General features: G+C 29.5%; 3 protein-coding genes across 4 annotated transcripts; all 3 read right to left on the reverse strand.

Moving 5' to 3' along the window:
- Positions 1-1,315: 1,315 nt before the first annotated feature.
- Positions 1,316-3,198, reverse strand: LOC104881919 (uncharacterized). 2 transcript variants are annotated; one of them, XM_019225420.2, is made up of 7 exons: positions 3,043-3,198; positions 2,871-2,939; positions 2,676-2,789; positions 2,543-2,595; positions 1,750-1,888; positions 1,623-1,678; positions 1,321-1,543 (listed from the first exon to the last, which is right to left on the reverse strand). In XM_019225420.2, exons 3-7 carry the CDS (start codon positions 2,754-2,756, stop codon positions 1,507-1,509), a joined length of 366 nt encoding a protein of 121 aa, XP_019080965.1. In that variant the 5' UTR covers positions 2,757-2,789; positions 2,871-2,939; positions 3,043-3,198; the 3' UTR covers positions 1,321-1,506. The 2 variants fall into 2 exon arrangements, with proteins under 2 accessions (XP_019080967.1, XP_019080965.1); XM_019225422.2 differs by lacking the exon at positions 1,623-1,678 and having other exon boundaries at positions 1,316-1,543.
- A 5,427-nt stretch (positions 3,199-8,625) lies between these two features.
- LOC100263714 (desiccation protectant protein Lea14 homolog) lies at positions 8,626-9,371 on the reverse strand. The gene is made up of 2 exons (XM_002277224.2): positions 9,118-9,371; positions 8,626-8,984 (listed from the first exon to the last, which is right to left on the reverse strand). The coding sequence occupies exons 1-2, from the start codon at positions 9,324-9,326 to the stop codon at positions 8,735-8,737; spliced, it is 459 nt and encodes a 152-aa protein (XP_002277260.1). The 5' UTR covers positions 9,327-9,371; the 3' UTR covers positions 8,626-8,734.
- Positions 9,372-12,559: 3,188 nt separating this feature from the next.
- LOC100251603 (desiccation protectant protein Lea14 homolog) lies at positions 12,560-13,265 on the reverse strand. Its single transcript, XM_002275572.3, has 2 exons — positions 12,999-13,265; positions 12,560-12,905 (listed from the first exon to the last, which is right to left on the reverse strand). Exons 1-2 carry the CDS (start codon positions 13,205-13,207, stop codon positions 12,656-12,658), a joined length of 459 nt encoding a protein of 152 aa, XP_002275608.1. The 5' UTR covers positions 13,208-13,265; the 3' UTR covers positions 12,560-12,655.
- Between the last annotated feature and the right edge of the window lie 245 nt (positions 13,266-13,510).

Genomic DNA, 13,510 nt, shown 5'->3' on the forward strand with positions numbered 1-13,510 from the left:
ATAAGATAACTAACGATGAGGAAAAGTATGAGGAATTCAATTATTTAATTTTAATTTCCTTAATTATGAAATTTTGAAAAATATTATAAAAAATTGTGAGAAATATTTTTGATAAAAAAAATAGATATTAAATAAAAGAAATGAAAAAAAAAAATAAATTTCCACATTTTTTGTGATTTTTCAAATTTTATTTTCATGTTTAAATTTTTTTTTTAAAAAAATTTGACTAACTTTCATGACCAATATAATTTTCGGCTCCAATTTTTTCACTTAATAAACTCGTTTATAAGATATTTATACGAGTAACATGCTCTAAAAAAAATAAATATAATTTAATTTAAAATCGTTTTATGTCAATATTTTCAATAGAAATAAAAATTAGAGAAATATTATGTCACTTTAAAAAATAAAAATAAAAAACTTAATATAAAATTAGAGAAATATTTGTTGTCACCTCGCGTATCAGGTTGTCCAAGTTACTGCTAGAGGGATGAACACGCGATTCTCAACACATAAAGGGTTCTTGATTCAGTGGTCGCACCTGCAAAAAGGCATCCGGACAGGGTGTCCGGACGCACCCTCCGATGGTTTTGTTAGCCATGGTAGGAAAGAGGAATATAAATTAGTTGACCTTTTACTAGGTATCAAAAGGTTACCAGGAGGTCCCTTTCTTCTTCGTGCGAAGGTATATATATACAGCTGCAGGGGTACTGTTCCTCTCATTAATGGTGAGGAGATATTTTATGCTGTGATGATGACAATAGGTGTCAGTAAGAGCATTATCACCCTACGAATGACTGTCAGAAACCATGGTAGGTTACGCGACTGTCAGAGATCGTGGGAAGGTGATCATGTAGAATGATCGTGGGAAGTGACTTGCTATCACTTCATCTTGTCTTCTCACTCTGCAGGTGACAAGATGTGGGTCATGGCTGCTTGTTGTGATTGCGTGTAAGACTCGCTTTACTTTGATTGACCATCCAGACGATTTATATCCGGATGGCTCATGCTGATTATCCGGATGTGTTGTGGAGACTATCCGGATGTCTACGCTCTGCCAGCGTCGTTTGCTCTTCCTTGGATAGGAGAAGATGAAACGTCGTTTGCCTTTTCTTGAGGCGGTCCGGATAGGATAACTGTACCATGCATATCCTTAGGGGAATCCGGATAATGATGGTTCGGCTGATAACACGTGTCACGCGTCACTATGAGCTGCGTGCCACGTGTTTCCCAAGGGGAGGGGTCCCTACAATATTATTTAGTTCATTTTCATATTCCTCTATTAATATCTATCCATTCATATTCTATTAACAAAATTCAACAATTTCAATCATTGTTTCCAAGAGAGAGAGAGAGTAAAAAAAATTTTGGAGGGAGAAAGGAAAATTGAAAAACAATCTAAATTGGCAATCCAATTATTGTAGGGGAAGTAGAATTCCACAGCACAAAAGTTTGCAAATACAGTGATGAACGATCTTGTTGAGTTCTGTAGACCTTAAAAGTATGTCATGGAAGTCTCCTTGCCTGAGATTCCAAGAATGACCTGCACCAAAAAACAAAGAAGAAAAAATTGTCAGGGTGGTTTTGTAATTTACCAATTCATCTATGGAGGAAAAACTTGCCTTGCTTTGAGTAAATATTGGCCGGGTCGGATTAGAGGATGTGGATTAGCTGCATTCTGAATAAAGGATTTAGAATATTAAAAAAAAAAAAAAAATTTAGGAAGAAGAAGGGCATGATAGTCATTACAATTTTCCAGCCACATTCAGTTTGACACCCAGCACAGTTAACGGCGGCCAATCGCATCTGAAGGTTTTCCCCCTCGTGATCAAGTAAAAAACTACCATTAATTCGAATCTCTGCTGCTTCTATTTGGTACACATTCCTTCTGCAATTAATCACGATTTCTTTAAAAAATAATTTCACTTTAATGTAGTGTTTATTTTTTTGTTAAATAAAAAAAATCAAAATATTTAACTTTTTCTATTCGCCTAAAAATAATTAATTGATATCAATCAATATAATTAAATTAAACTTATTGATTACAATTTCACTTTAATTATGTTGGTTATTATCAATAAGGTACTTTTTTCTATTCAATAAAAAAACAAACACCACTTAAGTCATGTTTGGTTCTCGATAATGCTAAAAAAAGAAAATAAATAAATATATAAAAAAATATTTTTTCATATTTTGTTATCTTATAAATAATATAATTAGATATATTTACATTTTAAATATTTTTAATTAATTTAATTTTATATTAAAAAATTAAAACAAATAAAAAATGTTTGAAATAAGAAAAAAAATAATTTACTTACTTCAAGTTTATTTTTTATTTTTATTATTTTTTCCATGTATTTCCTGTGATTTTTCTAGAATCAAAGGTAGAAGTTTGACTTTTTCTATTTAGTAAAAATTTTATAATAAATTATGAAAAAGTAGAAAAACAAATTACCTAAATTATGAAAATAAATTAATTTAAACAAACACCTCGTAATCTCATTAGGAATGAGAAAAAAGATAAGAACGAAAATCTTACGCTGTATCGAAGAGCCTAACGATCACATTAGGTGGATTCTGATGATCAGAGAACTGCAAGCAAAGATTGCAGTAACAACCAATTTGGTAAAACTTTTCTAAGATTGAAAAAAAAAACAAACAGAAAGAAGTACATTTGCATGAAGCTGTGAGCGGTCTGTGAAGAATGTTAAGCATGAGTTACATCCGTAGACAATGGCGCGTGTGTTGTTCATTTTCCGAGAAAATTAACTTGAATACTACTTCTCCTGATCACAAAGAAAGAATGATGATAAAGAGTTGTTTGGATACCAAGAAAGTGTTGAATGCGAAAAAGCAACTACTCTTACCGCAAAATATGCTGGGAAAAAAAATCGATGAAAGAAAGTGATCATGCTTATATATGAAAAGGATTGCACCTGATTAATATTCCAAAGAAAAAGGAAAAGAGATCGATCAGAAATGTCAGGAGACTTCTTGATGGATGTTTCTTTATTATTGAGATCGGATGTAGGAAGGTACCTGATTGGCGAAGAATTAGAACAACAAACACAGTGAGAGAATGAAAGAGAAACTGAAAGAGAGAAGTGGCTTCGATTTTTCCCGAGAAAGTGAGAATGAAAGAGAGAAATGGAGGGAGAGTTGGTTACTGATTTATAGGAAATTAAAACAGTTACTTATAATCTCAACGATGGTAATGAGTATAAACAGATTCTTGTTAGGTTATACGCCTATATGTTTACCATGTCATCAGGTGACTTTCATTTTATTTATTTTTTAATATTATTTTTTCAGCCACATATTTCATAGATTTTCATTTACGTCGGTGCTAAATATTATTTAAATGTTTAGAACGGTTGAGTATTAGATTATCTATAAAAAATAATATATATAATCGCTGAATTAAGAAATCATTAGATAGTGGGAAAGTATCGGAAACATGATATTATACTCTCCTCCAAAATCAATGAAAGTTTGTTGAATTAACTTAATGACTTGAAGTAATTTAATGTTTTAATGACTTAATTTATAATAATTTTTTTTATAAACATAGTTCTAGTTTTAAGTAAAAATAAATTAACTCTTTTGATTTAATACTTAAATAATTTTTAACTTTAAGTTGTGATATTAAATTATTTTAACAAATATACTTAATCTATTTAATAACTTAAACTAAATTACTAAATCACTTTAAGTTATTAAGTTAGTGGATATTTGGTAAAACTTAATACTTGATTTAAGTTGACTTTAAATTAAATTATATTTAAATTGGTGACTTAAAACTTATTACTTAATTTTTATTTTAAGTATTAAGATCGTTTAATCAAATTAATTTAAAATTTATTCTAAATCATCAAATTAACATATTTAACTTTAAAAAAAAATTAAAATTTTCATGAGATTCATTAAACACCACAAAAAAACCCAAAAAGTAACAGAATATTATCCCGTCAAAACAAGTAATAAAAAAATAAAAAATCAATTATATACTTCGCATATTTTTATTTTCGTTCTTTTTTTTTTTCTCCCTATTATTATATTTTATCATGGTTTTTCACAATATACTTGACAAAGTGGTTAGAGGAGGGGACATGGTGACATTTAGGCCATTATAAGTATACCATCCAATTTAATTAGTTGAATGGGGTACCATGAGATTAAGGCCGTAATTTTGACAAAAATATTTATTTATTTATTTAGAAATCAATTTTTAGATAGTATTATTATTATTAGCTGTACGAGTAGAGGAAGGTGAACAGAATTTATTAACAAATCATGCTAATCTTTTATTTTTTTTCGATATATGAGTAGTTGTTTTGATTTTCCAAACACCCACACAGCATATAAACTGAATGGAAATATAAAGATTTTATTTTGTTTTTTTTTCGTAAAAAAGGAAAATGAAATTATATTTAACCAAAAACGTGGGAACCTCAAACTAAGGCAGCTTGATCACCAAGTCGGAGATCGACTTTGCCAAACATGGTCTTATTGGCTTCTCCAAAGTCAAAAGCAAAAAACATGAAAAGTCAAACTTGCATGAGATTCATTTTAACAGCACGAAAACACAGAAAGTAACGTGACATTTCGCCATGCATAAAAACAAGAAAAAGAGAGGAGCGGATCTACCCAACACGAAAATACAACCACCACCTCGTACTTACCCAACACCATCAAATATGAAAATTCAAGCCTTGCAAGAGATTTATTCAAAACCACACATCCAAAATCAAGGTACAATCATGAAAATTCAAATTACTTGCATGAAACACTCATCAAACAAAACAAAAAAAACACACGGAAGTAACACGATACATATTGCTCCACAAATTAAAACCAGTAATCAAACAAGAGATGGAAGGAGAGTGAAGCCATCAAAGAGGCATCTGGATTAGGGTTCAAAATCTCGGTCGATATCGGTATGACTCGGTCGAGTCGTATCCGCCTTGACCATGGTTGGTACGAGATCGATACCCAAGTTGGAAGTTTTGTCAACTTGCATGTGAACAAACTCGGTTGAATTGAAGATAAATGAACAGTCTCAAAGTGAATCTCATGGAAACGTTGAGACAACTCCAAGATCATGTTGAAGCTAAGTTATTTGGGTAATTGGTAATGGAAAAAAAGGTAACATTAGAGTAGAAATGGTGGAGAAGATGAGAGGATCAAAACCCACAAAAATAAAAAATATAGATTACAGAGAGTTAGAACCCTGCATCTTGGAGTCGCTGGCCAGGTCGAAGAAGCACACTTGCTTGTTCGGATCCCCCAAGTTCCTGCCGGAGATGGAATTGAGTGACATGAGGAGGAGGCAGAGTCGCTAGACTCCGGCACCGCTATTACCAATGGAGAACAACGATGAGGTGGTTGATGGAAGTGGGAGAAGAGAGAAATGGGTCTGCGAAGGAGCTGGTTGAGAGGAGAAATGGGTATATTGAGAGAGAGATAGGTGTTTGATCGGTCAATGACGGTTATGGGTATTTAATAGAGATGAGGATTTAGGTTTTAAATAATATACATTTGTTTTTTAAGTAGATAATGAGTATTTAGTGGGGATTTGGGTTTTAAATAATTTGATGAAAATTATAATGATAAAAAATGAATAATGAATATTAGACTTATATCAAATAAATAGGAAATGAATATTTATATAAAAATTAAAATTAAGAAAAAACAGATTTATTTTTTTTAAAGATGAATCATGGTTTTATTTTTTTAATAATTAAAAGTATTTTTTTAAAAAATTCAAAATATTTAATTTTAAAAAAATATTAAAAAAATTTACTTTTTATTATTTTCATCTTCAATAAGAAACATTTATTATCAAGTGATTAAATTAAAATATTTTTAGAGATTTTTAATATTATTATAAATCATCCCAAAAATATGCTTTTATTATAATTTGAATAATTTTAATATAATAGAAGTTTATTTTATTAATTTTTCACTCTGCTTATTTGTGTTTAATTTTTTTTAATAATTTTCATAATTTTTTAAAATTATTTTAAACTCTTAAATTATAATTTTTTGCTTATCACCCAATACTGATCCAAGATACCGAGACCGATGTGCCTCAGGACCTCTCAAGTCAATGACCGATACTGCGACTTTGAACTATGCATGACATCCTTCCATATGCTAGAAAAGATAATTAAAAAAAAAAATGAATCACAGATTTATTGGTTTTGGTTTTGTCCGCTATTTATATATATATATATTTGTTTTCATTTTTTACGGCCTTACGTGGGAGAGTTTCTCAAATTAGTGAAGGTGCTCGTGATTCTGGGTATGTGGATTTAAAGAATAGCACAATATGAGTTGTTTGTAAAACTCAATAATTATATCTAATTCTATCATCGATAATATTTTTTAAGATATAATATAATGGTTTTCTCTTATTTGTGAATATAGGTATAGTTAATAGAACCACATTAAAACTCTGTGTACCTTTAATTGTTTTATCTTTATGTTTTTTAATTAATATTATTTGTATTAAAATTTTTGACACAACACTTTATATGATTTTTATTTTTATTTTTTGTTTTTTAGTTTTAGCTTGAAGTTGAATTTGAATTGGGAATATTAAGATTATGTAATATGATTAGATATAAAGTAATTTATAAATCAATATCAAGCTTCTAACAAAAATAGTATTTTGTATTTCATTAAATATAAAAAATTTTCATAAATTTTATTGTATAGATAAAAATTAAATTTAATGCCAAGATAATAATTTTTAAAGGTATTGTTTGTATTATATACTTTTCATCAAACATCACAAGATAATTTGAAATAGTTTTTTGTTTTTTTCTTTAACTGTAACTAAGGTTGAACTAAAAATAATTGCATGCATGTGCGAAAGTAAAACTTACATGAGAAGCAACATTTTTGTCACCCTCATATTAAATTATTTTCTCACATCTAAGACCTTGTTTGGTTCATGAAATAGAAATAATAAGAATAATGCTTTTTTTGAAAAATTCATGTTAGGAACATGTATTGTCCATGTCTATAATGGGATATATCATGTTGCCAAGTTGAAAATAGATATCCATTCTTATTAGCTCCTTAACTTGAAGTTGAAGTTAGATGTAAGCTCTGAAAGATTAATATTATAAAAGTTTAATTAAATATAAAGTAATTCATAAATCAAAATAATACTGGAATAAAAGTAATATTTTGTATTTTATTAAATTATAATTTTTTTAATAAAATCAATTACATAAATACCAATTAAACGTCAGTGTCAAAATAATAATTTTTAAAAGGTATTGTTTATATTATACACGTTTCATTAAACATCGAATCATGGTTTGAAATAAGTTTTTGTTTTTTTAACTTTAATTAAAGTTGAACATAAAGTAATTTCATGCATATTCCAAAATAAGAAGTATCATTTTTGTCATTCTCATATTAAACTTTTTCCTAAACTCCAAGACCTTGTTTGGTTCATGAAATACTAACAATAGGAATCATGCATTTATTGAAAACTTCATGTGAGGAACAAGTATTGTCCATAAATCATGTGCCAAGTTGGAACAAGATAAATCCATTTTTATTAAATATTTGGATAATTCATGTGTCAAGTTGCAACAAGTTAATCACCTAAGAAAGAAGGATGAATAAGGTTGATGTTTAATTAACTTAGATGGATGCAAGTGACAATTCAAATGGAATAATAATTTAGATTTTTTTCTCACAAGGATACAATAAATTAATTTATTAAAACAAATTAGACAAAGATTGAGGTACACCAAATGGATATGCAAGTTTATATGAATCATGAACCAAGGTGGTCTAAAAAACATTGTTACAATGAATTATAATAAATGTTAGGTTGCGGTAGTTAATAAATGAAATTTGAGAGGCATTTGTGTAAAATTTGAAAACTAACTAGTTTTTTGAAACATTTTCTAAAAGGTTTGATTAACTATCCGACAACAAGTATGAAAATATCGATTTTGATGAATATATCGCTAACTCGATTTTACGGATATATTGAGACATATAAAAAAATATCAATGGATGTTTTGACACAAAATATAGGTAGAGCGAGAATCAATCAAAACTCATGAAAAGGTTGGAGAAAACTTTAAAAATGATATAATAAGTAATAATAGACGTTTTAAAATTATTTTATTAAAAAAATGATATATGTATGATATAATTTATCATATTTAATAATAATATCATATATATATATATATATATATATATATATATATATATATATATATATATATATATATATATATATATATATATATTAATTTTATATTTATGCATTTATTATTAAGTTACATCTAATATTATTCGATAATAATATTGTGACATTTAATTATAATGTTTAATTTTATTTAATATTAAAATTATGATCTATTTAATAATATAAAATAAATGATGATATATTTATATTTTTAAAAATATTTAATTAATATATTAATGATATAAAAAAAAAACCTATGAAAAAATTATTATAATAATTTTTATATTTTTGATAATCAATTAAATGAAAAAAATTTCATTTAATATAAAATAAGTATAATTATTATAGATCGTACCAAAATAGCATAAAAAATGGACAAAATGTTTGATGATATGATCTTTTTGCTTCTCCAAATCAAATCAAATACGAAGATTCATTAACCAACACAAAAACACAGAAAGTAACAGACCATTTCAACATCAAAAAAAAGAAAAAGAGTGAAGTAGATTAGAAGATGGAAGAGAGAGAAGGAAGCTTGATCTCTCCCTCCCAGGAAAGTGGAATGGTGATGTCACCAAAGAGAGGAAGATCAACGGTCAGACCCAAATCCAACTGGTAGTCGATGTCCCAATCAGCACCAATGTCTTTCACCAAGCTCACCAGTATGCTGTGCGCCACCTTCACCGGCACCTCCAGCACCGTCTTCTCATTCCCCGGCAGTGACCCTGGGTCCTCCATCTTCCCTGACGCTACCACCCTGCATCCCCCGCACCCAACGACGTCGTTTCCCAGACAAAATCACCCAGACCAAAACGAAGATTGTAGATCAAAAAAGGAAAAACAAAAAAATAAATAAAGAAAGAAAGAAAGAAAAGGGATGAAGATGAAACCTGTCGGCACTCTTGAGGGTGTAAGAGATCTCGCCAATGGGTATGGGAGTGATATAGGGGTTGCTCACAGAGACCTTGGCGATGTACGTCGCCCCGTCGCGGCTCAAATCTTTGATATCGACGTCGACGACCTTGGCCTCCGGCTTCTTTATTATATTCCCCATCTTCTCCAACAAAAACTTCCTCGCTCTATCCAACAGCTGGAACATGGCTCCACAGTTGAGTACTGAGAGATGGGTATGGGGAGAAAGAAGGACACTGAGAGGGTGGTATACAGAAAGATGATATATATAAATCTGTGGTGGCATGTGGGAAAAGGAATCACTCTGCTGATCCTGACGTCTTGATTTAGAACTCCGTCCAGGTTTTTATTCTCTTATTTTTCATGTGCTAGAAAAGAAAATAAAAAAATGAAATACTGATTTGTTGATTTTGGCTTTTTCTTCCGTTTTTGTTTTGTTTTGTTTTGCATTTTTTTTTTCATTTTTTAAAATACATATTTGCTTTTGTTTTCATGGCGACATTGATGGGTTTTTGTTTTTTTTTTTTTAGCTCTAACTTGAAGTAGAAGTTCGACGGTAGTCTGAAGTACAAATTAATATTATAAAAATTTAATTAATTTTAAAGTAATTTATAAATTAAAATAAATATTTTGGTGAAATTAACTCACAAATTCAAATAAATCTTCTATAAAAAAATAATATTTTTTTTATTTTATTTTGTTAATTATAAGCTCTTTTAATAAAATTAATTGTATTAATATAAATTAAAATTAATACCAAAATATTAATTTCCATTAAAAGTCAAAGCATAGTTTGAGCTTATTTTTCTAAAATCAATTCTTTGTATCTTTTTTCTAAAAAAGGTTAATTAAATTCACATGAATATGTTTATAGAATAGTTTTTATGATTTATAGTATCAAACATAAATTCCAATGACTTTTATTAATCATTTAAGAAGTTAACCTCAACATTTAAGAAGTTAATATATGCATAAAATTGATATGCGACAACTTAAAAGATATCAACATGAGAGGAGCATATTTATAAAAGGATGCTAGTGTACTACATTTTTTCCCCTTGTTCGAGGTTTTATTACAAGGTTTTTAACGAGTTAATCCTAATAAAACCAAGAGTAGTAGCTAATAATTATAAAAATATTATACTCATTTTCCTTTGTTAGGTTTTTCTCATGGATTTTTTTATTAGCAAGATTTTAAATAAAACATATTCTTTTGATACAATGGTCATCCAAGCCTAAATGAGGTGGTGAATGACCACCGATGAAGTTCGTAAATAAACTTGTATTAACTCATCCTAAAAATGATTAAGTGTAAGTACTTACACTTATAAGTTCTTTGATTCCACATCTTTTTAGAATCTTTTGTAAGTGCAAGTACTAAATAAGTGTAATTTTACTATTCTTTTAGAGTTCATGTGTATAAAAGAATTTTGGTAACATGTATTTAGTTTTACCTCCTTTAATGTAATCCATTTTAGTCGTGCAATACATACAAAATTATCTTCATATGATATTGTTGGTTACATACCTTTGATTGAGGATAATCCATATGATTTTCGAATATGCATGCAACTCGCATGCTTTACCAATGATTGCTCGGTTAAACTAGAAATGTCACAACAACTCATTGTCTATTGAAGTACTCCATGAGGCCACTTCTGATCCATGCTTGATCACCTGGTCCTTGTGCTTCTAATTGAACTTATTTTACAAAATTTAGTACTTACACTTATTTAGTACTAACACTTATAAGTTCTTTGATTCCACATCTTTTTAGAATCTTTTGTAAGTATGCATAAATAAATGGTGCATGGTTTTTATATGGAACATATTTCATCCAACTTTTAGAAACATTTAAAACAATTTAATTTCAATTGGATAAGATTTGGAGCATTAGGAGTTTTAACAAAGATATGGATGAAATTCTAACTTAATTAGTGTACTCACAATCTTACATAAGAATATTCTAAAGATAAACTTGATGAATTGTCTTAAGCATACTTTAATATTTTCTTATTATGAATCATCTTCTTCATCAATTGGACTTTCTCTTACTTTTTAAAGACATGCGATATTTGAGTTTTAGCATACAGAGTGATATGATCCGTTTGAACCTGTGCACTTAGATAATAAAATCATTAATATCTTTTGTTAAAATATGGACTCACATTTGTAACATAGTTCTTGATTAAGCTATCCGTATCTATTTCAATTTGTGTTTATTGAGTATGGGCTACCTTATGTGTAGAGCCCAATGTCATAACGGGTCTTAGATGATGTGCCTAAGATACGCGAGTCCCAATAGTCCAAAGGGTATGGTCCCTAAGGCATAAAGGGTATATAAGGCTAAGTGTCTGTTCCTTTTTTAACATATCCTTTGAACATAACATAACGCTCTCTCCCGCTCCTATCGTCAGAGAGATTACAGAAACAGTAGATACCCCTTTACAGCCTTAGAAGATTCATACCTTGTTCAAAACCTAAAAAAAAAATTGTACTTAGGTATATTCTAAATTCGTGGACAAAAGGGCATAGTTTATTCACATGATTAAACATACGATTCTTGTATGATATTATTGGATTTGAAATGGTTTCTGGATTATCTTTAATATTTGGGTTATTAAAATTGAAATTAATGAAACCTTGGCCTTACAAATAATATTCTTAATTTAATTAATTAATTACAATTTATGTTTATATGTTATTTCATTTTTATAAAATTAAAATTTTTTGCTTCTATGGTTTAATTTCATAAAATAACTTTTTATTATTTAATAAAAGATCATAAATATAATTTTCATCCATGAGTAATCAAATAATTTTAATTATTTTATATTCAAAAATTAAAAAGTTACCCATTTTCAAAAAACAACCCTAAAATATGGGTTAACTTTAAACTATAATTTAAAATGAAATTATTAGGCCTTTGCTTCTCTTAAGTGAAAAATACTAACATAAAAATTCAAACTTCCACAAGACTCATTAAACAACACAAAAAATATAGAAAGTAACAAGATATTGGAAGTCAAACCAAGTTATAAAACAAGAAAAAAAATCAATTGTTTGTTTTGGGTGTTTTTGTTTTCATTCTCTTATTCGTCCATAACATATATGATAAAGGCTCGAGGAGGGAAGGAGGAGATGTGGTGACATTTAAGCTATTATAAATATAATGTTAAATTTAATTAGTTGGATGAAGTATATACCATGTGATTAAGGTGTAAGGTGTAAATAAATGGAATCAACTATAAACAAATAACATCAATTGTTAGTAATTTTGACTTAAATAATTTATTTTTTATTTTTTTAGAAAAATCAAATTTTAGATAGTTTAAGTTTGAATATATTATTATTAGAACGGAGATCGACTTTGCCAAATATGGTCTTATTTGCTTCTCCAAAGTCAAAAGTAGAAACATGAAAAGTCAAACTTGCATGAGATTCATTAAACAACACGAAAACACAGAAAGTAACAGAATATTTCACCATCAAAACAAGAAAAGCGAGTGGAGTGGATCAGAGGAAGGAAGAGAGAGTAGGGAGCTTGATCTCCCCTTTCCAGGAAACAGGAATAGTGAGGTCACCAACGAGAGGAAGATGAATGGTCAGACCCAAATCCAACTGGTAGTCGATGTCCCAATCAGCACCAATGTCCTCCATCAAGCTCAGGAGTATGGTATGTGCCACCCTCACTGGCACCTCCAACACTGTCTCCTCATACCCCGGCAGCGACCCTGGCCTCCCAATCTTCCCTGATACTATCATCCTACATTCCCCAAACAAAATAACCAACACGAAAATGAATATTGTAGATAAAAAAACTGGAAAAAAAGAAAAAGAAAAGGGGTGAAGATGAAACCTGTCGGCGCTCTTGAGGGTATAAGAGATCTCGCCAATGGGTATGGGAACGATATAGGGGTTGCTCACAGAGACCTTGGCGTTGTACGTCACCCCGTCGCGGCTCAAATCTTTGATATTGACGCCGACGATCTTGGCCTCCGGCTTCTTTATTATATTCCCCATCTTCTCCAATAAAAACCTCCTCGCTCCACCAAACATCTGTAACATGGCTCCACAACCTTCACCCACACTAAAAAAAATTCCACAGTCGACTGAGAAATGGAATGGGGAGGAAGACACTGAGAGGGTGGTATACAGAAAGGCAAATGGCAGATTACATATGGATATATAAGTCTGTGGCGGCATGTCGCACGAGGAATCACTCCGCTGATGCTGACGTCTCGATTTAGAACCAGGCCGATTTTTTCAATCTCTTATTTTTCATGTGTTACGGAAAAAAAAAAAAGGAAACACCGATTTGTTAGTTTTGATTTTTTCTCCTCTTTTGTTTTATTTCAGTTTCTTTTTATC

This window comes from Vitis vinifera, chromosome 15 (assembly GCF_030704535.1).
Source record: "Vitis vinifera cultivar Pinot Noir 40024 chromosome 15, ASM3070453v1".
NCBI classification, from domain to species: domain Eukaryota; kingdom Viridiplantae; phylum Streptophyta; class Magnoliopsida; order Vitales; family Vitaceae; genus Vitis; species Vitis vinifera.